The 22,445-nt window shown below is 39.2% G+C and overlaps 3 protein-coding genes across 22 annotated transcripts in view; 1 reads left to right on the forward strand and 2 right to left on the reverse strand.

Moving 5' to 3' along the window:
- The window catches only part of HAUS2 (HAUS augmin like complex subunit 2), a 15,246-nt gene extending 13,892 nt beyond the window's left edge, over positions 1 to 1,354 (reverse strand). The window contains exon 1 of one of the 5 annotated variants that reach the window (XM_058738053.1): positions 990 to 1,187. In XM_058738053.1, coding sequence (XP_058594036.1) covers positions 990 to 1,100 — 111 coding nt within the window. In that variant the 5' untranslated portion in view covers positions 1,101 to 1,187. Of the gene's footprint in view, positions 1 to 989; positions 1,188 to 1,229 lie in introns of those variants that run through there. The other 4 variants (XM_058738054.1, XM_058738052.1, XM_058738058.1 and 1 more) reach the window with 4 other exon arrangements.
- On the forward strand, positions 1,350 to 14,260 carry LRRC57 (leucine rich repeat containing 57). Of its 12 annotated transcripts, none has more exons than XR_009264198.1 (7): positions 1,437 to 1,658; positions 1,750 to 1,855; positions 1,962 to 2,100; positions 2,675 to 2,943; positions 5,415 to 5,600; positions 6,239 to 6,379; positions 14,156 to 14,260. XR_009264198.1 is itself a non-coding variant. In XM_058738044.1 (6 exons), the coding sequence occupies exons 2-6, from the start codon at positions 1,772 to 1,774 to the stop codon at positions 5,890 to 5,892; spliced, it is 864 nt and encodes a 287-aa protein (XP_058594027.1). In that variant the 5' UTR covers positions 1,350 to 1,496; positions 1,750 to 1,771; the 3' UTR covers positions 5,893 to 6,190. The 12 variants fall into 12 exon arrangements, 9 of the variants coding, with proteins under 9 accessions (XP_058594027.1, XP_058594032.1, XP_058594026.1 ...); XR_009264197.1 differs by lacking the exon at positions 14,156 to 14,260 and adding an exon at positions 9,519 to 9,606; XR_009264199.1 differs by lacking the exon at positions 14,156 to 14,260 and adding an exon at positions 9,522 to 9,606.
- Positions 10,465 to 22,445, reverse strand: part of SNAP23 (synaptosome associated protein 23) — a 38,513-nt gene continuing 26,532 nt past the window's right edge. For 3 of the 5 annotated variants that reach the window (XM_058738061.1, XM_058738059.1, XM_058738060.1), the window contains exons 6-8: positions 15,270 to 15,428; positions 13,716 to 13,860; positions 10,465 to 11,787 (exon numbers count right to left, since the gene is read on the reverse strand). In XM_058738061.1, coding sequence (XP_058594044.1) covers positions 11,722 to 11,787; positions 13,716 to 13,860; positions 15,270 to 15,428 — 370 coding nt within the window. In that variant the 3' untranslated portion in view covers positions 10,465 to 11,721. The remainder of the gene's footprint in view (positions 11,788 to 13,715; positions 13,861 to 15,269; positions 15,429 to 22,445) is intronic. The other 2 variants (XM_058738063.1, XM_058738062.1) reach the window with 2 other exon arrangements.

Genomic DNA, 22,445 nt, shown 5'->3' on the forward strand with positions numbered 1-22,445 from the left:
CCCCCACCCTGTGTGACTCCCCTCTCTTCTACTGGCATAAAACTTGGTGTGTGTTCTCAAATACACTTTTAAAAAATTGAAAAAAAAATAGGCCATGATAGAATTCTCTAATGATTCTTCTAAGTATACAAAGTTGTGTATTTTCCATAAATCTTACATCATGTTCATATAGCTAATCTCTGCGGATGATTTTACCTTTCTACTTTCCGTTTCCTTTTTAGCCAAAATCCTCAACTTGCTCGTTATCTCAAAATTTCTTTCCCTCAATCTCACTTTCCCCATTTCCTTGTCACTTCTGCCACTTGTATTCCATTATTCCCTCACATCATTAATTTCTCCCTCTATTGGCTCCTTCCCTTTGGCATATAAACATGTTCTTACCGAACCTAAACTACCACCCCTTGGGCTAATCTGCCTCTTCTCTCACAATTACTCCTCTCCTCCATTCACATTCCAAGGTCTTTTCGGGTCTTTTTCGTATGTACGTATGTAAGCATGTGTGTATGTACTGCCTTTAAAGATGCATGCTTCATCCAAAATAATATAAAAACAGGGAGGGGGACAAAACATAAGAGACTCATAAATATGGAGAACAAACAGAGGGTTACTCGAGGGGGTGTGGGAGGGGGGATGTGCTAAATGGGTCAGGGGCACTAAGGAATCTACTCTTGAAATCATCGTTGCACTATATGCTAACTGATTGAAATATATGCTAACTGAAAAAAAAACACCTGAAAAAGGCCCCAAAACTTTATTTATTAAAAAAAAAAAGAAAAGAAAAGATGCGTGCTTCCCCTGACGCTCTTCCGTACCCAGCGCCTCCCAGCGAAAATATGCTTCAATACCTCACACCGACAAGCGTAGTTTGGGAACGTTTGTGTTGTAACTATCCCTATTCCCCAAGCCTGGCACCCGTTACAATGTAGAGGAGGTAGCAATGGTGAGAAAAATCGGGGAAGACTGGTCTTTATTATCACTCACGAACTGACCGAGGATAACTCGCCCGCAGACACTTGAAATATCATCTTCTTGGAGCCCCGCTTTCGCACCACCACTGCAGAACGGTCACTACTGTTGCCTGGAAGGGGTTCCAACGGCATCTACTACAGTACGGCCCCTAGCCAGCACTCTCACACACACTTCGGCAGCCCAGCACCACCACCACCTCATAGCCATCTTCTGTTGCCACCGTCGGCACCCCCTTAATGACGCCATCGCCGCCCACGCACCTGAGTGACCAGCCCCGAAGCTACGAAACGGTCCAGCAGTAGCCCCGCAGCATTTGGCTCGGCCGCGCGGTCCCAGGGGTTCGCAGCAGCCATGGCTGCAAGCCACCCCCTGGATTGGCGCGGAGAGTGAGTGGAACGCACTGCGAACGCGCCGCGCAGCTCGATGACGTCACAGGGCGTTTCTTCCCGGGCGGAAGCCCGGGTTGAGCATCCCGGGAGAGCGCGGGCCGCGGGTCTTCCTTTGCTGAGCCGACTGTGAGCTGCGGGGTAGGAGGCGAGTCCGGCGCTCTCAGATCATTCGTAGGCTACAGCGGCGTCCAACCTCGGAATAGCTGTGAAAGCTGCTGGACCTGGTGGTCGGGTTCTCTGTTCTCCCTTTTCTTCCTTGCCACTTTTAGTTGGCCCCCAAGATCTAGGAGTCGGCAGAAGGTGACAGCTTGGGAACGAGACCCAGCCCAGAGGCGAATAGGGTGGCTGGGTGTCTGAGCTGAGCGGTGACAGCTGCGCTTCCTTCCTGCAGGGACCTGAGCCGCGGCCCTAGGATGGGAAACAGTGCCCTCCGCGCTCATGTGGAAACCGCGCAGAAAACTGGTGTCTTTCAGCTTAAGGACCGTGGGCTGACTGAGGTGAGACTGGGAGGGGACCGACCAGGGAATTTAAAGGGAGAGGGACGGCGGGGGCGGTGAAGTTACTCGGTGAGGGATTCTCCGCGCTGTGAACCCCTTTCTCCAGTTCCCCTCAGAGTTGCAGAAGCTGACCAGCAATCTAAGGACCATCGACTTGTCCAACAACAAGATCGAGAGCCTACCGCCTATGATTATAGGGAAGTTCACTCTGCTGAAGAGCCTCTCCTTGAACAACAACAAACTGAGTATGGCTTTGGCGCCTGGGAAGCTTTTGCTAGTGATCAGCTGTTAAGAAGGGTGGTTTTCTCTTACAAGCTGATTTTTGTTGTTGTTATGAAACCGTTCTGAGAGCTCAAGGCGCAGGAGAAAGTCAGAGTCCTTAAAGCTATCTCTTGTAATTACATCTACAAGCCTCCTCTGGTGGTATAACGATTGGTACTGGCTTAATTTGGACTTCAAAGGGAAGATCGTCTTTAGGATGTAATGTAAACAGAGTTAATTTTGCTGCTAATTTAGAAAGGGGGATGGAATGGGAAGGGAAGGGCCTTACAAATCCCATAAAATTGCCGTCGGATTTTGCAGAGGTCCCTTTACAATGAGCCCAATATATGCATAAATGCTTTCCTGCATTTTGATGGCGCCCTCACTTTCTGAAGACTGCGTTGGTAAAAATGCAATACTTAAAAATGGCACAACATGTAGGAGTTCTGTATGTGTTAACAGGAGGTATATCAGGTGGTCATATAGTTTTTATAAATTTCATCAAAGGTGTTTTTCAGCTGTATCAGATTCAGGTTTTTAATTTTTTTTCATTGCCAGCTGTTCTTCCTGATGAGTTATGCAATCTGAAAAAACTAGAGATGCTAAGCCTAAACAACAATCACTTGAGAGAGCTACCATCTACCTTTGGGCAACTGTCAGCCCTCAAGACCCTGAGCCTCTCTGGGAACCAGCTGCGAGCCCTACCACCACAACTCTGTAGCCTAAGGCACTTGGATGTGGTGGATCTCTCCAAGAACCAGATTCGGAGCATACCTGACACAGTGGGGGAGCTGCAGGTCATCGAACTCAATCTCAACCAGAACCAGGTCTAGAGCTTAAAGAGTTTTTTCCTACAGCATGTGGGTTATAGTCTCCTGTATAATCTGTTGTTCTCTAAATTGTAATTGTAGAGCTGGGTATGAGGCTAGATGAGAGGTACCGTCTATAGTCTGTACTAATTTTAAAGGCCAAAGTGCCATGGAATTAGTTGAGACACTGGGTGTGTTGTGTAGGTGTTTTTTTAAAAGAGTGGGATAGGTGATGGGGTGAGATAATTTCAAAAGTTAGGGGCGCCTGGGTGGCGCAGTCGGTTAAGCGTCCGACTTCAGCCAGGTCACGATCTCGCGGTCTGTGAGTTCGAGCCCCGCGTCAGGCTCTGGGCTGATGGCTCGGAGCCTGGAGCCTGTTTCCGATTCTGTGTCTCCCTCTCTCTCTGCCCCTCCCCCGTTCATGCTCTGTCTCTCTCTGTCCCAAAAATAAATTAAAAAAAAAAAAAAAAAAGTTAAACTAATGTCTCATAAATCTTGAATTCTTCAGATCCTCCCCAAATATGCCTCTAATCATCTAGCAAGGAGCTATGTCAGGTAGAATAGAAAAAAGGCTTTAATTCATAAGTTCTTGGAGTTAGACAACAGAGATAATTCTTTGTCCCTTTTTTGACATCTTTGTCAAGTGTGTCCTGCTTTCACTGAAAAATCACCCTTAACAGGCTTTCTGGTAATAGCCCATTTCCTTGTTTAATTGTACAGCTTTAATTGTAGTATTTGAAATTTATTTCCATTACTTTGGAAGCTTTTTGGTTAGTATGCATCTGATTAGAGAAATAATCTTTGGTCTAGACATAAGTCTTAGTGAAACATTAAACATAGACTAGGTGGCCTTTAGGTTTTTTTTGGTGCCTACACTTCTAGATTTGCACAGTCCAATCCAGCAGTCACATGCTGCTATTAAAATTCATTTAGATTTTAAAATTAATTTCATCTGATGCCACTAGCGTATTTCAAGTGCTCAAAAGCCGTATGTGGCTGCCTTATTGGCTGCATATAGAACATTTCAATCATTGCGAAGCTTTATTGTACAAAACTGTTCTAGATTGTAGTAATCTTATGTTATGATGAGATTCAGTCTGTCTCTGTGGAGATTGGCCTCACCTTTTCCTTTACTCTTGTACGTTCTTGAGATTTTTGGAGAAAAATTATATTTGAAAAAACTTTTGGAAAAACATGGTTCAGCGACAAGTACTGGTTGCACACTCATTCCATTCACCCAGGCTGATGCCCTGTAATCACTGGTTCTGATTGTAGTGTGCACCAGATTAACCAGAAGAGCTTGTGAAGAGATCACTGGGTCCCTACCCTCAGTGTTTCTGATTCCGTAGGTCAGGGGTTGGGTCTTAGAATTTACATTTCTACCAAGTTCCCATGTGATGGTCTGAAATGATACCAGGCAGAGTAAATATAATTTGGTGACTTGGAGCATTTAAAGGGCAAAAGAGGTGAATGAATCAGAGACAGTTGCTTGAGTGCCTAAAAGAAGATTAGAGCTACGCAGAATGGACATGCTGAGTTGATTACGATGGTGACTCGTGCAAATAGAAATGTTTTACTAAAAATTGGACACATGGGCACCTGGGTGGCTCAGTCAGTTAAGTGACCGATTTCAGCTCAGTCTGAATTTCATGATTCATGAGTTTGAACCCCACATGGGGCTCTGTGCTGATTACTCAGAGCCTGGAGCCTGCTTCAGATTCTATGACTCCCTCTCTCTCTGCCCCTCCCCCACTCACACTCTCTCTGTCAAAAGTAAAAAACGTAAAATTTTTAAAAACTGGACACACAGGAGTAGACTAGACGTGAGCAGATATGAACGTAGATACAGACTTTCAGGTCTTGACAGAAGTGATGAACTTTAAGGATGTGAAGAGATCCTTAAGGATGAACTTGAAAAAGATCAAATATTAAATATTAGAGACTACTGCTTGAAAAATGTCCATAGGAACAAGGTGGGGGCAGCCAAAAACCAGGAATAATTCAAAAGAAAAACCTAGTTCTTAGGTACAAGAGGGAGTTTCAAAGAAGTGGTAGCAAATCCAACGGGGAATGAGTACAGTGAAACCTTGGCTTTGGTAGTATAGTGGTCAGCATCTATGTATAAATAAAACATTGGTAGTAAATGCACCAAAATGTTTATGATGGCAGATTGGATAACTTTTTTCTTTAAACTTATGTGATCCTCAAATTTCCTATAATGAACAGTGCTTTTATTAGAACATTTTGTTTCTAAAAAGCCACTGGTGACCTTCAAAAAGCATCTTTTTTCCCAAAAAGTGGAGGAGGAGTAACAGAAGCTGGATAACACAGGCTTTGGGAGTGAGTAGGTAGTGAGAAAATGGAGGCGGTAAAAGAAAGAACTAGGACAAATGGTCACGTTTTTGTTTTAATTTCGTAAAAAAAAATAACAACCATTATAGTAGTGCTTTTGCTTTTTCCTATGACTCTTTTTTGTTGTTGTTCAATAGATATCTCAGATCTCAGTAAAGATATCTTGCTGTCCTCGTCTTAAAGTTCTTCGCCTGGAAGAGAACTGTCTTGAGCTCAGCATGCTTCCACAGAGCATCCTCAGTGACTCCCAGATCTGTCTGCTTGCTGTGGAAGGCAACCTTTTTGAAATAAAGAAACTTCGAGAACTGGAAGGCTATGATAAGGTATGTATTAGTGTACTTCATCTCTGTCCCAGAGATGAGGACAGTGAAGTAACCCCCATGAATGTATACCTACAGGATCTATGCATAATCCTGTTTACATCAACAGGATTTGTTCCCCAATTTGGAGGTGGATTCTAAGAAGCAAATGGTATTGTGCCAAGACGACTTTTCCTCCAGACAGCTTATTGTAAAGCATCTTTGTCTTTTGATGAGTGTCCCTGTTAAAATATATGTGAAAAAAAAAAAAACAACCCAAACTATGTGTTTTATATTTGCATTTACAATAGGTTGATTTTGCAGGGAATGAAAAAGAACATATCCAATAAAAACCTAAGTCAAAATCATCATATAAAATCCTAATTAAGGGTGGCTGGGTGGGTCATTTGATTGAGTCTGACTCTTGATTTCAGCTCAGGTTGTCATCTCCCTGTCACAGGATCAAGCCCCACATTGGGCTCCACACTGTGTGGAGCCTGCTTGGGATTCTCTCTCCCTCTGTCTCTCTCTGCCACTCCCCCTGCTTTCTCTCTCACACACACTTTCTCAAAATAAATAAAAATTTTTAAAAATCCTAATTAAAAAAAGGCTAATTTTCACTTATGCCAAGATACCACATATTCTTCTTTCATGATTTTTAGTACATGGAGAGGTTCACGGCCACTAAGAAGAAGTTTGCATGATGTTCTCCAGGAGCATGGGAACCATATAGGACACTGACTTGGAATCTGTTGCAATCTGGATGAATCAGAGGCTCCTGTTGTTGTCAAGGATTATCTGCAGTAAGGAGATGATACTCCAGATTATATTTTGCTCAATGATCTTTTTCCTTTCCAGGACTCGTCTTAAGTAAGCTAAAAGAAATCAAGAGACAATAAGAGCCTTCCATTTTGAGTCATGGATAGGGCAGAGACAATGTCGATCATCAAAACCATCATTAGTCTGCCTTTAAGAAACCAGTAGCTAGTTGCTATTTATACAGTGAAGGGATGCTGCCCGGTAACAGAATCACTCCATAGCACAGCTTGAAATTTCATGTTTAGTTTCAGTGTATGAGCTTTCATAAAGTTGACTGCCATTCCACCTGTGTTAACATTTTGTATTTTTATGGAATTCAAATAATTTGTGAGAGGCTACTATGGTTAATCTAAGGATTTATGATTTCATTTCCGTCCATCAATTCAATTGCAGTGTTTATACTTGGAATTTAGAATGTACATAAATATGTGACTGTCTTGTTTAAAAGTATACTGTCAGAGAAGCACCAATACAACACTAAGAGATGTGTCCCCAAGGCTGCAGTAGCAAATTTTTTACTATTGCAGGTGCCTTATTGGTAGAGAGCTTTGAAGAGCTAAAACCATATATGCAAAACTTGTAAGATACAAAGGGTTTTAATAATCAAGATTTTCCCAAAACTTTGTTAGAAATAATGTCTTATTTCTGGTAATCCTTTTCCCTTTTTGTATTTATAATTCTAATCAAATTACCAATCAAAAAACTATCTGTATACTATTTTAAAATAACTATGTTTATAAAGCTTATTCTCTGGGTGAGAGAATATACTAAATAAAGAATTTTTAATGAACTTTGACTGGAAAAAGGGTTAATCCTTCTTCCATCAAAGGAAGAAGACAGGAGAAAATTTAACCTGTATGTGGTCCTTTGTTTGAAAGTAAAGTGATTAGGAAACATTTCATGTTCTTGTTAAGGTCGCAGGAGTACTGAAATGCCTTCATGTGACTGATAAGCATTTCATTTTGCAGTACTGGAACCATGTTTATTAAGAGAAACTAAAATTTACAAAGGTATATGATTTCATGTTGTTACTGACATGAACATTTAGATAACTACCACTCTGTAATTTTCTGAGGTTTTGTCTTTCTCAGGGCAATTTAGCGTGTATTGTCAGTTCTTCTTTTATAAACCTAGTTTAACCATTAAGCCAATAGATCACAACAGCTTAGTGTTTAAACTATATGAAGAAGTCTCTCTGACCCTAAATCTGATATGGATATTCTTTATTTTCCATGTTATTTTCTGTTTCTCAACATGGGGAAGGATGGGCTGCCAGTTTATCATTAGCAATTGAGTTTGGTTTTTTATAAACTTTAATGCTTAACCTTTTTGATCTACTAAACGATGTTTCTCTAAATTTTTTTTATCAGTATTTAACATCTAATAAATCAGAACTTATAAATAACTTAAATGTCCCCATTTAATTATTAATTGGAATTTAAAAAAAAAATCCCTCCTGAGAATCAGTGACTGCTAGCTTTCCTAACTTGGACCCAGCCTTATTTCCAGATACCCCTTCTTCACTCTCATGTGCCTGCTCAGTCACACCAGATTATTCTCCTTAAACCCACAGTGCAGGGTCTCTCCTGTAATTTGCCTTTACATTGTTTGCTCAGTCAGAAATGCCCTCTCTAAAATGCTCCTAAAACCCATTTTAAGTCTAAGCCAAATTAATTAATCCCTCATCTGTTATGATAGCACTTCTCACATTCTATATTCATCTGTCCCTTGTTAGAACGAGCTACTTGTGGGCAGGAACTATGTAAAGTAACATGCTCAGATTTATAGTGCACAAGTATTTAGACTTAACTATGAGCTGACATAATGAAGTTGGTTTACTAGTATGTGGTCTGGAGACCCATATTCTAGTTTGGCCACCAGCCCTAAGTCACCCACATTTTTTTAGAGCTTGGTTGGAAGTCATTGTAGTATATTAAGATCATGGGCCTTGGAGTTAGAAAGATCCTGATTTGAATCCACAGTATTTCATTTTCTACCTCTGAATTTGTGCAATTCATTCCCATCTGTAATATGGGGAATACCTCCTAACGTTTCAAGTATGAGGATATGGTGAAAAGATACATAAGGCATTTAGCAGAGTGCATACAACAGAGTAAGCAATCAATAAATGCTGCCATTTATTTCATCTGTAAGGCATTAAAATGGAAGTTAAGTCATATAGAAATGGAAGGCTTGCAGCAAATAACTACATTTAAAAGGATAAAAACAAATGACTAGAGAATAAGGAACTTGAATACCAATCTGAAAAATACAAATCTGATTAGGAATGTAATTGGATAACCTGGAATTTTAGTAAGAGTGACCTAAAGAAAATAACATGTAAAGAGATGAATTTTGGGGCACCTAGGTAGTTCACTCAGCTAAGCATGACTACTGGTTTAGGCTCGGGGTTGTGGTCTCAAGGTCAAGCCCCACGTTGGGGTCTGTGCTGGGTGTGGAGCCTGTTTAAGATTCTCTTTCTCCCGTGGGGCGCCTGGGTGGCTCAGTAGGTTAAGCATCCGACTTCATCTCAGGTCATGATCTCACGGTTCATAGGTTTGAGCCCCATGTTAGGCTCTGTGCAGATGCTGTGTCTCCCTCTTTCTGCCCCTCCCCTGCTCATGCTCTGTCTCTCTCTCTCTCAAAAATAAAATTAAAAATAAGAATGTTTGGGTTAGGAGATTCATAATTCACGCATGACATGAAAAGATCTAGAGTTGAAATGTAGTAACAAGGATGAAGGAAGTGTGAACGAAGAAAAAATAGGTACAACTATTGGGGATAAACATAATTGTTATTATAAGATTGGAGACTTGAAGAGGGAGCTTACTGTTCAAAAAAATAAATATTCGGGGAGAATACTATTTTTGAACTTCTTAGTTGTAGGTTAGTGTTATGCTCAAGGTCATACAAGTAAATGACCAAAGTGAAATTTCAAAGCAGGTGGTCAGACTCTAGAGCTGTGTTAACCACTTTTAGTTACTGCCTTTCAAAAGTACTGGAAAACAAGTTTCCAGATAATGTTACATGAGAAAATCAGAGAAGTCTTTTTAAGTCAATAGCATCTATTTCTAGTGCATTATGGACCTAATTTCTATGGCCTCAATCCCTCTTCTTTCTCAGCAGAAGCTTTGGAAGAGTTTGTAACCTGGGATCCATAAATGGGCTTTCAAGACCCATTGATGCAAGATTCTTATTTATGCATGATTCACATTTGTGTTTATCTGTTTCTCTGGGGAGATAGACTGATGTCTTTCAACAAATTCACAAAGGGATTCAACAAGAGCTCCACCCAAAAGGGAATAGCAACTATAATTTATTAAGCTCTTACGTTCACTGGGTGCTGCTCTCAGTACTTTACATAATAGCACACTGAGTTCCTGTGACAACTCCATGGAGTAGGAATTGTTAATCCCCATTTATAGTCAAGGAAAACTGAGGCACAGAAATGGGCTTGCAGTCTCAGCAAGTAGCAAGAGTGTAAATTCAGACAAAGTTGAGTGCCTTCTAATTATATTGTGTGGGCAGCATTTAGGTGTTCTCAGAACCATTGCCTTTAGCCATAATATAAAAAAAAATTTTTTAAGTTCCAAGTAAGGGCATTTAGGTATAGCACAATCCCCAGTGTTTTATACCTTCTTACTTTACACATTTACTACTACCTGCCCAGCCAAACTATTCCTCTGGCATGCAGAGTGCCTGATTGAGTATCACTTTACATACTTTCCTCTTTAGCCTATGAATGTCCTCATGTTAATATAGTTTTCAGTAAGTGGTTATAGTTCTAGCTCATAAACATCCTTTCAATCACTGGTATATTTAAGCTCGAATGAGAGACTAATAAAAATTAAAATGAACCTCATGACAAGTTATAGGAAGAAAAGTCATGTCAGTACAAAAGATGGGAAAGGTGCTAAAGGCAGTTTTCCATTGGAGTGCTTCTTAATTTATGGACTTTTGCTTTATGCAGTTTGTTAAGAACTGGTGAAATTATTGATCCCCCTCTCCCCATCCCTCCACCAAACAGTCACAGAAACACATTACCTATTTGAAAGAACAATTCCATTAGTTAGTTATAAAATTTAATTGTAAAGATCAAGCAGTGGTTATTGGTCAAACCAATCCACATTAATAGCTCTGAAGTGTACAGACACTAGTTTTTAAATAAAGGTGACAAATACCAATCAGATTCTTATAACACTGTTCAGGATCTAAATAAACGTGATTCTGGACATAATTCAATCCACAAGGCTAGTTGAGTGATAGTGCAATCATCAATAATTAAACCAAAAACATAATTTTCCAAATCACTTTTAAACAGAATAAATTCTAGCTTTTGTAAAGTCTAAAGCTACAAAAAACTCAAAGCAATGTAACTATTTTTCTACCTGAGATCAAAACAAGTTTCTTTTTTTTCGATCTAAACATAATTCTTGGCATTGAGGTAAATCTGAATTCATGTGATACACTTTGTCAAACTTTTCCAAAAAATTTAAGCCCTGCTTTAGAGAGAAATCCTCAGTTATACATACATATTTACATATTTTTTCTTCAAAAACTAATGACAATTTTATGAGGTTAATAGGCATGTAATGGGACCATGATAGTACTAATAATGTGAAAATAAAAAGCCATTCTTTTATACAAAGTGTTCCTATGTGGTGCAATATAAAATGCGATCACAGAATCTATGTACATACACGAATCACCAAAAGTTCAGAAACTAAGCTCACTTTAAGAAAATTAATTCTGTTTTTTTGGAGTAGAGGTTGCCAAGTTGTGTATAACAAAAATTTTGTGCATAAAAGCTCTGAAACCAAGTCTTAGCCTAAATTGGCAATAAATGCAACTTAAGTTAAAAACTAAACCGAACTAAATCTTTACTGTGGCTTTGCAACTTTTGCTTTGTGGCCTGCAGGTTTTCCTGAGGTAACAACCTCTTATCTCTTGCCTCTCCTTCTTGCTGCCCCTCTCCCTGCCTCCAGCTTCCTTTTTCATGGCTGTCTTTGGCAATGCTTCCAAATCTTGAAAGCAGAAGAACCTGCTAAAGTAAATGGGAAGGATGAAAAATAACACTATATATGATGGACAAAAACCAACCTAAGTGTATAAACCCAGGGAAAAAAAAATACTAGAAGGAAGGCTGAGCAGTAGTCTACCCTCAAGGGAAAAGAGAACATAAAAAATAGGGGTCTGTACTTCTAACCCTTCTTGCACATTATCTTGTAATTAGAAGAGCATGGGACCAAAACTTCAAACTTTGAAAAGGTAATGACTTTGAAGGAGGAGCTAGAGAAGTGAATAAATGATAAGTACAGCAGCATCTTTAGCTGTCAATGAGTTTCTTTGCTCTGGCATTCGCAATGTCAATCCGATCTTTGTTGGTGTCAGCCTGAAAAAAAGAAAAAGATAACAGCATTATGTTACAAGGTAAGTTGCTCTAAAAAAAGTTAAATTTCATACACTTGGGAGTAACTCATACAATGAGAAAATTCAGGAAACAGATGAAGTCACATTACAAATCTCACTGTAAGCAAGAAGAGACAATATGAGGGGCACCTGGGTGGCTCAGTCGGTTAAGCATCTGACTTCGGCTCAGGTCATGATCTCACAGTTTGTGAGTTTGAGCCCCGCATCAGGCTCTGTGCTGATAGCTCAGAGCCTGGAGCCTGCTTTGAATTCTGTGTCTCCCTCTCTCTCTGCCCCTCTCCTGCTCATGCTCTTTCTCTCTCCTTCAAAAATAAATAAAAACATGAAAAAAAATTTAAAAAAAGAGACAGAATATGAAATTCATTTGGGAAAACTGGGTGTATAAACATGACAAAGACATGACAGAAGAAGTGGCCAGTATTTCATAAATTCCATAACATTTTTTCATAGTTTAATATGTCTGAAACTGGGATGCATCTTATAATCAGTGGCATTTGAGATGTGGCATTTTAGATGCAATGAAATTAACAATACTCTTTGCTACAGATTTGGACCTTGTGGGATCCCCTGAACTGAATCATAAAAACTTTTTTTTTTAATTAAAAAAACTTTTTTTAGTGTTTATTTTTGAGACAGAGACACAGCATGAGCAGGGGAGGGGCAGAGAGAGAGAGACACACACACACAGAATCTGAAGTAGGCCCCAGGCTCCGAGATGTCAGCACAGAGCCTGATTCATGGCATGAACTCATGGACTATGAGATCATTACCTGAGCTGAAGTTGGGACACTTAACCAACTGAGCCACCCAGGCGCCCCAATGAATCATAGAATCTTATCTGAGACTACTCTAGCTCTAACCCAGAGAGACTGAAAGAATTTTCCCCAAGATTTTTGTAACAGATATATTACCATCCATATCAATATGTGAATTAAAAAGATGGGTGATATTAGCCTAAACCCACACTACAGCTTTGAAAGCATCTCATGAACCACTGTTTGCTTCACTGAAATCCACCATTAAGTGAGTCAACAGAGCTAAGCTTAAAAATTCACCCAATCTTTAAAGCACACTGAGATTTTTAATAAAATAGCAGTAACAAGAAATGGCTTTTAGACGTGACACATCCAAACACTGAACATAGTTTCACTTCCAGTATCTTTTCTATCATGTGAAATTAAAAAAAAAAAAAAAAAAAAGGCAATTCTTTTTCTTTACTCATAGGACACTGTTTTGTGTGTTCACTCCACAAGAACCATTCTGCAGAACTGATTTTCACCTACTGACTCATAAGATGAAGATTCAGGAACCTACTAATTTGTTAGTAACAAAATAAAATTCCTGAAAGCTAACTCATTCATTCAGGGGGGAAAAAAAATAGCCCTCCCAAAGGTCAGAGTAGAGTCTAAGCTTCATATGTGAAATTTTAAATAAAACCACTTCATTCCAAGATCTTGGTTTCAAAATGAACCAACTGCCATGAGCAAGGGATTGGAGAACTTGGCTAGTGTTTTTCAATGTGTTAGAAATGCCACCTTAGGGGGGCACCTGGTGGCTCATTCAGTTAAGCATCCGACTCTTGATGTCAGCTCAGGTCATGATCTCACAGTTCATGAGATCCAGCCCTGTGTCAGGCTCTGCACAGATAGCCACGGAGCCTGCTTGGGATTCCCTCTCTCTCTGCCTCTCCTGTGCTCATGCCATGTGTGCGCACTCTCTCAAAATAAACAAAACAGATTAAAAAAAAAGAACTGCCACCTCATCCAAACTGTAAGACTTTGATAGGAGGACAGGATCTCCTATTGTTCTCTCCCAAAGTATCGAGCATAGACGTCCATTACTAAAACACTGCAGATATCTCAAATTTCTGAGGCACAAAGGAGAGTTTACCTTTTCCGTGATCCGGTCTATTTGTCGATTTTGAGCCTCAATCTCATTGCCCATGTCCAGGGCCATGTTTTTTAGGTTTCCTAGGATACTGCCCACTTGAGTCAGGTTCTCTTCCATTTCATCTTCTCTGGCATCATTAGTTATACTATCACAAAAACACAGTTAATTCAGTACTTTTATGGTGAATTATAAACGGACTAATTGGATTTAATTTTCATAAAAATAAGTAACCAAAAATGACCTCAGCAAATGTTATACTTGTGGGAATGTAGGTTACTATTCTTGGAAAACATTCTGCAGTAAAAATGGAAACATTGCCCAAGGAAAGCACAATGTCTTAAAGCCCATGTAAGAGAAGTAACAACTCTAGAACAATGGTTCTCAAAGAATGATCACAGCATCGTGTGGGAACTTACACTGATTCTCACATTCTACTACAGATCTACTGAATCAGAAACTGGAAGTGGATCCCATCATTCTGTGTTTTAATAAACCTCCCAGGTAACTATGATGTATACTAAATATAAAGAACCATTGCTCTAAAACAGAGGTTGCAGGGCCTGCATGGCTCAAGTAGGTTGAGCATCTGACTCTTGATTTCAGCTCAGGTCATGATCCCAGGGTCATGGGGTTGAGCCCTTCATTGGGCTCCTCACTGAGCGTGGAGCCTGCTTACGATTCTCTCTCTCTCCCTCTGCCCTCCTCCCCGACGTGTGCGCACGTGCTCTTTCTCTCTCTCTCTCTCAAAATAAAAAATTGAGGGGTTCTAGGTAGCTCAGTTGGTTAAGTGTCCAACTTTGGCTGGGGTCATGATCTTGTAGTTCTTAAGTTCAAGCCCATGTCACGCTCTGTGCTGACAGCTCAGGCCTGGAGCCTACTTCAGATTTTGTGTCTCCCTCCCTCTCTGCCCCTCCCCCACTTGTGCTCTGTTGCTCTCAAAAATAAAGAGATAAAATAAATAAAAAATAAATAAATAAAATAAATAAAAATAAATAAATAAATAAAATATTTATTTATTAAAAATAAATAATTAATTTATAAAACAGAGGTTGCAAAACTCTGGCCCAAAGGCCAAAACTGGCATGCCACCTCATTTTGTAAATAAGGATTTATTCAAGTACAACCATGCTCATTTGCTTATATGTTGTTTATCGCTGCTTTCACCCTACAACAGAGTTGAGTAGTTGCAATGGAGACTGGCCTGCAAAGTCTGAAGTATTTACTATCTGACCCTTTACTGTTATCCTTATAGGGATCTAGCTGACCCCTACTCTAGATGATACATTTAAAACACAGTTTCCTATTTATAGAAGTAAAATATGCTTATTTAGGTAATTCTGAAAATACTGAAAAGTGTAAAGAGAATCGAATCCATCAACGAAGGTGAACCACAGTCAATATTTTGTCAGAAGACAGATTTTCAAATGCATTTTTCAAACAGCATAAACACTATTTCTAATTGATGAGTTAGGGTTCGTATATAACAACACCCATCCTCCTGAGTAAGACATTCATATAGGAAAGGGGTAAAAAAATCAGGAGGAGCTGGCATACCGTTTAATGTATCCACCGCTGGCTGTGCCAGTAGTTGCTTGTTGAGGCTGACCATTTGTCACTCGACCTGGCTGCTTAGATACTACATTGCTAGGACAGTTGTCTCCACCATCTCCCCATGTTGCCTTGTAGGCCTTACCGGACTCAAAGTTCTTTGTCCTATATAAAAGTCAGGAGTGTAGAGAGATACCGAAAAGCAGAAAGGGAAGAATTGGAATTATTAATGCTTTTCACTTTGAGGATGACCCTAGCATCCTTAGCATAAAAGCTACCTCTAGTTAGACCTGGATTAGCTATACTATGCTTAGTTGCAATATGGAATAGAAAAAAGATGAATTGTGTAAGCCTGCTGACATTAAAAAGTTTTTTTGAAGGTTCAACTATTTCCATGAAATCTTCATAAGCAGTTAGCAAGTTAGAAAATTCAATTATTTGATTTTTCAGGTTCCCCTAGCTTTTGCCAGTCTTTAGAAAAGAAGATCATGGATACGAGGAAAAAAATTCCTTAGGACAGGTGTTCTCGGATGCCTTAAGAGGCTCCCTGGGGGGGGCGCATGAGTGGCTCAGTCAGTTAGCATCTGACTTCAGATCAGGTCATAATTTCATGGTTTGTCAGTTCGAGCCCCACATCAGGCTCTGTGCTGTCAGCGTGGAGCGTACTTTGGATCCCGTGTCCCCCGCTCTCTCTGCCCCTCCCCTGCTCGTGGTTTCTCTCTCCCCAAAATAAACATTAAAATAATAATAATAAAGAGGCTCCTTGGAAGGATCTTACAAGTTGATGAGAGATGGAAGAGAAAGAAGACTGAATGGGCAATACTCAAACCCTGGTGCCCTTTTATTTGAACCAGAATAGTTCCAGCTGATCAGATTTTTGAAGTTAGAATTTTGCATTAACTTTTAAAAAAGAAACAAACATCACGAAGAAAGGCATGAATTATTTCCAAATTGTACAGCCAATGAATAACTATCTTGGCCACACTGGTGGCAGTTACAAATCCTTTGATTCAGGGCTTTTCCATTTAAGAGTTTCCTTTTTCTCCTTAAAAAAAAATAATAAGCCTGGGGTGCCCAGGGTGGCTCATGGTTGAGGGTCCGACTCCTGATTTTAGCTCAGGTCATGGTTTCAGAGTTCGTAAGATCAAGCCCTACATTGGGCTCTGTGCTGACAGCATGGAGCCTGCTGGGACTCTCTCTGCCCCTTCCCTGCTTACTCACATGCATTCTCTCTCTCAAAATAAAGAACTAAACATTAAAAAAAAATTCCTATATCCAGGCCTCTTAAATAAAAGCATGTACTTTAGATGTAACTGATACGCCAAAGCCAGAATTTTACCATGGGATTTACTACAGAAAAAGAGCCTTTTAAAGTGACTTTTCAATGACTATTACAAAAAAAAAAAATAATAACACAAATAAAACTTTTTTACTAATTGTTTGGCTAGGTATACTTGTCACTCACACAATTTTATTTTTTTAATTAAGTCTATTTATTTATTTTGAGAGAGAGACAGCATGAGCAGGGGAGGACAGAGAAAAAGGGAGAGAGAGAGAATCCCAAGCAGGCTCTAGGCTGACAGCAGGCCTTGATCCCACAAACCATGAGATCATGAACTCCTGAGCCAAAGTCAGGAGTTTGACACTCAACCAACTGAGCCACCCAGGTGCCCCTTCACTCACACAATTTTAATTTTTACTTTTCTGTAAACAAAAACAAAGTAGCATATAGCTATAATATTGGTGTCTGATTTATTCCACATAATATGCTGATGAGGAAGTTTCAAAACTATAAAAGCAGAGGAGAGATTTTATGAAACAGTGGCTCCTTCCTTAATAGACGTTAGGATTCATTTTTGACAAACCTAGAATCAGATCTACAACCATTATCATTAATGCTACAGAAAGGTACTACTACTTTTTTTGTAAGGGATAATGAAAGGGTAAATCTATCTATAAAAACTAAAGAGCTAATCAAAGTGCCTTTCTTGGTTCCACGTTAAGTTCTCATGATCAATTTCCAACTTGTGCTGTTTAATTAATTTATCACTAAACCATGTTAAATCTATCTTGGAACAAGGTGGGATATACCTTTTTAAAGTGAATATTTACATATAATTATCTGTTGGTTTGGTGAAACCCATTTACATTTATGTGTTGTTAATAAGTCACAGACAAAATTCTAAAGTAGAGTAATTCCTAGTAAATTGACAGCGTTATTATTTATTAGAAAGTTAATAACAAGAAATATTAATAGAACTAATATATGTACAGCTTTTATCAGGATGTCAGATTGTAGAACAGTTAAAAAGAGTGAGGGCTGGAATCAAGTCACTGAATAAAAGACTGTATTTCTTGCTAGTCTTAGTACATAAAGAGTAGCCCGGGAAAGGATTTGTGGGGCTCCTAGTCTATCAAGGGATATATATATATGCTCTAACCTCCTTCTCAACCATAAAAGATAAGGTTTGAAAATTCTTTTAACCTTTTGAGAATTCTTCCATCCATAATTAGCTATAAGGGGCTTAAGATGGAAATGAACTGTTTTAACATGATATAGTGAATAAGTTTCAGTTAAAGCATGATCTGTGTTATAAACAAAAAATCAGACTGGTTATCAAACCTTTCTCCCCTTAAAAGGACTGGACCCTGGAAGATGTTCGTCGAATATCAAGGGGAAAAGGTACAAAAAGTGGACTTTGAATTTTTCTTTTTTTATAGCTTTGCATTGGATTGTCATGTTTACTTTCAAATGAGTTGGGGAAAAAACTGCACTCTTTCCATGCAGTTAGGACTATCCTGAATGTTTATGAAGAGGTGATTTTTTTTTTTTTTAATTTTTTTTTTTCCAACGTTTTTTAATTTATTTTTGGGACAGAGAGAGACAGACAGAGCATGAACGGGGGAGGTGCAGAGAGAGGGAGACACAGAATCGGAAACAGGCTCCAGGCTCCGAGCCATCAGCCCAGAGCCCGACGCGGGGCTCGAACTCACGGAGTGCGAGATCGTGACCTGGCTGAAGTCGGACGCTCAACCGACTGCGCCACCCAGGCGCCCCTATGAAGAGGTGATTTTTAAATGATGTTGATTTTGTATCTTTATCTACCTGACCTCTCCAGGTCTCTTCAGCACCTCCACTCTACGTAGTATCTTCCAGTTGATCCTGCCGCTTGCCACTACCTGAAGTTTGTGCCACTAAGTTGGAATACCTTGAAAGTTACCTGTTTTTAAGGAACTGTTGAGTAGCTGCCCATATAATAATAACAACAATAGCAACAGTAATAAGAATGATTTTAATCTTATTTGTCTTCCTTCAAAGGGTCTTAACTGCTTTAAAGGTAATTATTTCCCAAACTTGACTAGGCACAGTGCAACCTGGATGCCTGTGAACACACAGATGCATAAGTTACACACTGAAAATTTTGCTTTAGTATGTATGGAGTAGAGCCTGCAAATCTTTTGTTATTGTCTTATTGAAATTCAAAAGCTTATTTAGCTCCCCAGCCAGGGGTAAGGGACTGTGTAAGGACTTCCAATCTGTTATAGAAAGAGTATTTTAGGGGGCGCCTGGGTGGCGCAGTCGGTTAAGCGTCCGACTTCAGCCAGGTCACGATCTCGCGGTCTGTGAGTTCGAGCCCCGCGTCAAGCTCTGGGCTGATGGCTCGGAGCCTGGAGCCTGTTTCTGATTCTGTGTCTCCCTCTCTCTCTGCCCCTCCCCGTTCATGCTCTGTCTCTCTCTGTCCCAAAAATAAATAAAAAATGTTGAAAAAAAAATTTAAAAAAAAAAAAAAAAAAGAAAGAGTATTTTAGTTACTCTGGTAGTCTGCCTTAGTATTTCTATACATTGGGACGGTAAGGAATTAATCTAAAGGAAGCAAAAGTATACACCAAGATTTTATTTTTTTAAAAACCCATAAGATTTGTGGTATATTGACTTGAATCCCAATCCTAGACCTGTCTTTCCAGAGCTGTAGAGCCTTAAGCAAACTTCCATTGCAAATGTCCTTTTTCTTATATGTAAAACTAAGATAAAATAAACATACTGTAGTTAATATTAATACTTCACGGGGCTGTGAAAAGATCCTGTTGATAATGGATGTAAACTGCTTTGAAAAACATTAGTCAAATATTTTTATTCTTTGGCTTCAACCTCAACCTGATCCTTACTTAAAAGTCCATGCCTTTAAGCACACAATTACCAACTGGCATGTTTACTCTTCTGGCCCATTAACACTCCCTAGCTTTGAGGTAGCTGAATATAGTTAGATTATGGCTACGTAAAAAAACATCAGGCCCAGGTTGTTTTGGTCTACAGTAAGAAAGAAAATATTCTGATGTGTGACCGAATTCTTTTGCTTACTAAAATTTATGGTCTTTCTGGGAAGCAATTAGACTTCATAATAAAATGCTTAAGCAAATTTATAATTTTTAAAATTATTTTTATCATTAAATTGCATTGGAATTTAATGCAATTAAATTATGATAGAATTAAGAATGCCATCTGGGGGATGCCTGGGTGGCTCAGTCAGTTAAGCATCATAATCTTGATTTTGGCTCATGTCATGATCTCATGGTTTGTGGGATTAAGCCCCATGTTGGGCTCTGCACTGACAGTGAAGAGACTGCTTGACATTCTCTCTCTGCTCCTCCCCTGCTCATGTGCGTGTATGCTCTCTCTCAAAATAAATAAATATACATTAATGAATAAAAAAATAATGCCATCTGGAAAGTTAGATTTATCCTGTCAGTTTTGAGGTGTCAAATAGTCTTTATCACTTTTTTTCCAGATAAATCCCATTCAAAAATAGCAAGTTTGAAATAAGGATTTGAAATATCCCTTAATCAATTAAAGAAGCTGCTGTAAAAGCAGAAAACAAGTCTCAAGATATGATCACAGTAATTTTAACAATTTATACAGTTTTGGTTGTTAACATTAATATTAACAGAATAAAAACAACAAAAAAAGCTCAATGTTAGCTATAGTATCATATCAAGAAGAGACCAACTAAATACCAAATGTAATGAGTACAAGTGTGTGTGTGTGTGTGTGTGTGTTTGTGTGTATGTGTGTGTGTATGCGTGTTAGGTGATCAGGCTACAGGAAGGAAAAAAAAGGAAGGCAAGAAACAATGGACAGAAATCAAATGCTTAACCATCATCTTCACAGTTCCTATAAAGAACCAAAATTAAGGAGTCAGGGGTGCCTGGCTGGCTCGGTCAGTAGAACACCCAACTCTTGATCTCAGGGTTGTGAGTTCAAGCCCCATGCTGGGCGTGGAGCCCACTTAAGCGCATAGCCAAACAAAACAAAACAAAACAAAACAATACTTAAGAAGTCAAAGATTATACTAAACAGTAGGCAGACTACAGGGTTAACTTTCATAAAAAATTAAGATTAATGGGGCGCCTGGGTGGCTCAGTCGGTTAAGCATTTGACTTCAGCTCAGGTCATGATTTCAGGTTTGTGGGTTTGAGCCCCTCATTAGGCTCTGTGCTGACAGCTCAGACCCTGGAGCCTGCTTCAGATTCTGGGTCTCCTTCTCTCTCTGTCCCTCTGCCACTTGTGCTCTGTTACTCTCTGTCTCTTAAAAATAAACATTAAAAAAAAAAAAATTAAGATTAGTTAAGCTCTGTATTAATTCAACATGAAACCAGAGCAAGCTAACACATGACATAATAGGAACTATAGAGCAAATTAAGAGAGAAAACCCTTACTTAAAGAACATTCAAATATGGTAACATTTTAAGTTTATATCCCATCTTGTTCCAAATGGTATTCAAGATGACTAGATTGGCAATTAATTCCAATTTGGTAGTGGCCTAAGTTATGGAGAATCCAAATCATTAGAAGCAACTCTTTAGGAGGAAAAAATCTTGATTCTGGAACCGGAAAGGCGTAAGGAAATAACAAGATAGGCTGAAATCGAAGTCCTATGGAGAAAGGTGGATTTAGCCTGAATTCCTTTACCTTTCATCAGAACATAGGATGAAGCAATTCTCTACAAAAATCAACTTATTTAAAACTTCTTAAGAAACTTCAGGGGTGTTTTTATTTTTAATCTCAAATGTTATTTAGTAAAAGCTTAGTTATCAGAGTCATTAGTCAAAGGGTCGCATTATAAATTAAGATCATTTTGTCAAGTCCATCTTTTGGCATACAGCACCCAGAACAAACTCACTTTACATTACACATCACAGCACAGTTTTAAAGACAGTCTCCACCATTCACAAAATCCATGCACATGCACAGAAAAGCAATTTGAAGCATCACCTTTAGATAGCAGGTTAACAGCTCAAACTGCGCCACAAGACTGCATCTTAAAGTTCTCTTTGATCAGTTACTGAGCTCGGGTCCTGAGGTTAAATCTTCATTTTTAGTAAGCAGATTAGAAAGGAAGAGATTGAGAGGATGAAATGCAGAAAATAGTGAGTGCCAGTCAAACAGAACAGAAACAGGTTTAGAGTTCTAAAAACATAATGCATTTAAATTCCTGCCTGGTTTCATAGAAAAAATGAACATCTGAGAATCTAGATAAAAAGAAAAACAGGAAAATAATTTAAACCAGAGTATGCTTCATTTTTCCTAAGAATGTGTGGGTGATGATATTCTTACCTAAAATTATGAAAATTAGTATGAAGAGAAGGCAAAAACTAACGGGAAAGGTCCTAAAACTTTTTTTCTTGGTGATTACAGATTTCTCCTCATTATTTCTATTATATATTTTATTTGCATTTTAATTTTTAAAAATCTTTTTATATGTCTAACTCTCCCATCAGCCAACAAGTTTCTTAAAGACATTCAACCAACAAGTATTTTTTTTTTTAATTTTTTTTTCAACGTTTTTTATTTATTTTTGTGACAGAGAGAGACAGAGCATGAACGGGGGAGGTGCAGAGAGAGGGAGACACAGAATCGGAAACAGGCTCCAGGCTCCGAGCCACCAGCCCAGAGCCTGACGCGGGGCTCAAACTCACGGACCGCGAGATCGTGACCTGGCTGAAGTCGGACGCTTAACCGACTGCGCCACCCAGGCGCCCCTCAACCAACAAGTATTTATTGAACACCTACCAAGATACCAGGTCAGACACACACAAAAAAACAAGAGTAATGACAAATAAAACAGTGCCAGAGCTATGCCTTACTCATCTTTTTATCACCAGTGAGTAGGATGGAAGGGGCAC

Source organism: Neofelis nebulosa, chromosome 7 (genome assembly GCF_028018385.1).
Source record: "Neofelis nebulosa isolate mNeoNeb1 chromosome 7, mNeoNeb1.pri, whole genome shotgun sequence".
NCBI lineage: Eukaryota > Metazoa > Chordata > Mammalia > Carnivora > Felidae > Neofelis > Neofelis nebulosa.

Excerpts from the sequence above, each read along its gene's own strand:
- LRRC57 (XM_058738044.1), top strand. The coding sequence starts at position 1,772 with ATGGGAAACAGTGCCCTCCGCGCTCATGTGGAAACCGCGCAGAAAACT. Across the intron at positions 1,856-1,961 it reads AGGACCGTGGGCTGACTGAG|TTCCCCTCAGAGTTGCAGAA; the intron begins GTGAGACTGGGA and ends CCCTTTCTCCAG. Across the intron at positions 2,101-2,674 it reads CTTGAACAACAACAAACTGA|CTGTTCTTCCTGATGAGTTA; the intron begins GTATGGCTTTGG and ends TTTCATTGCCAG.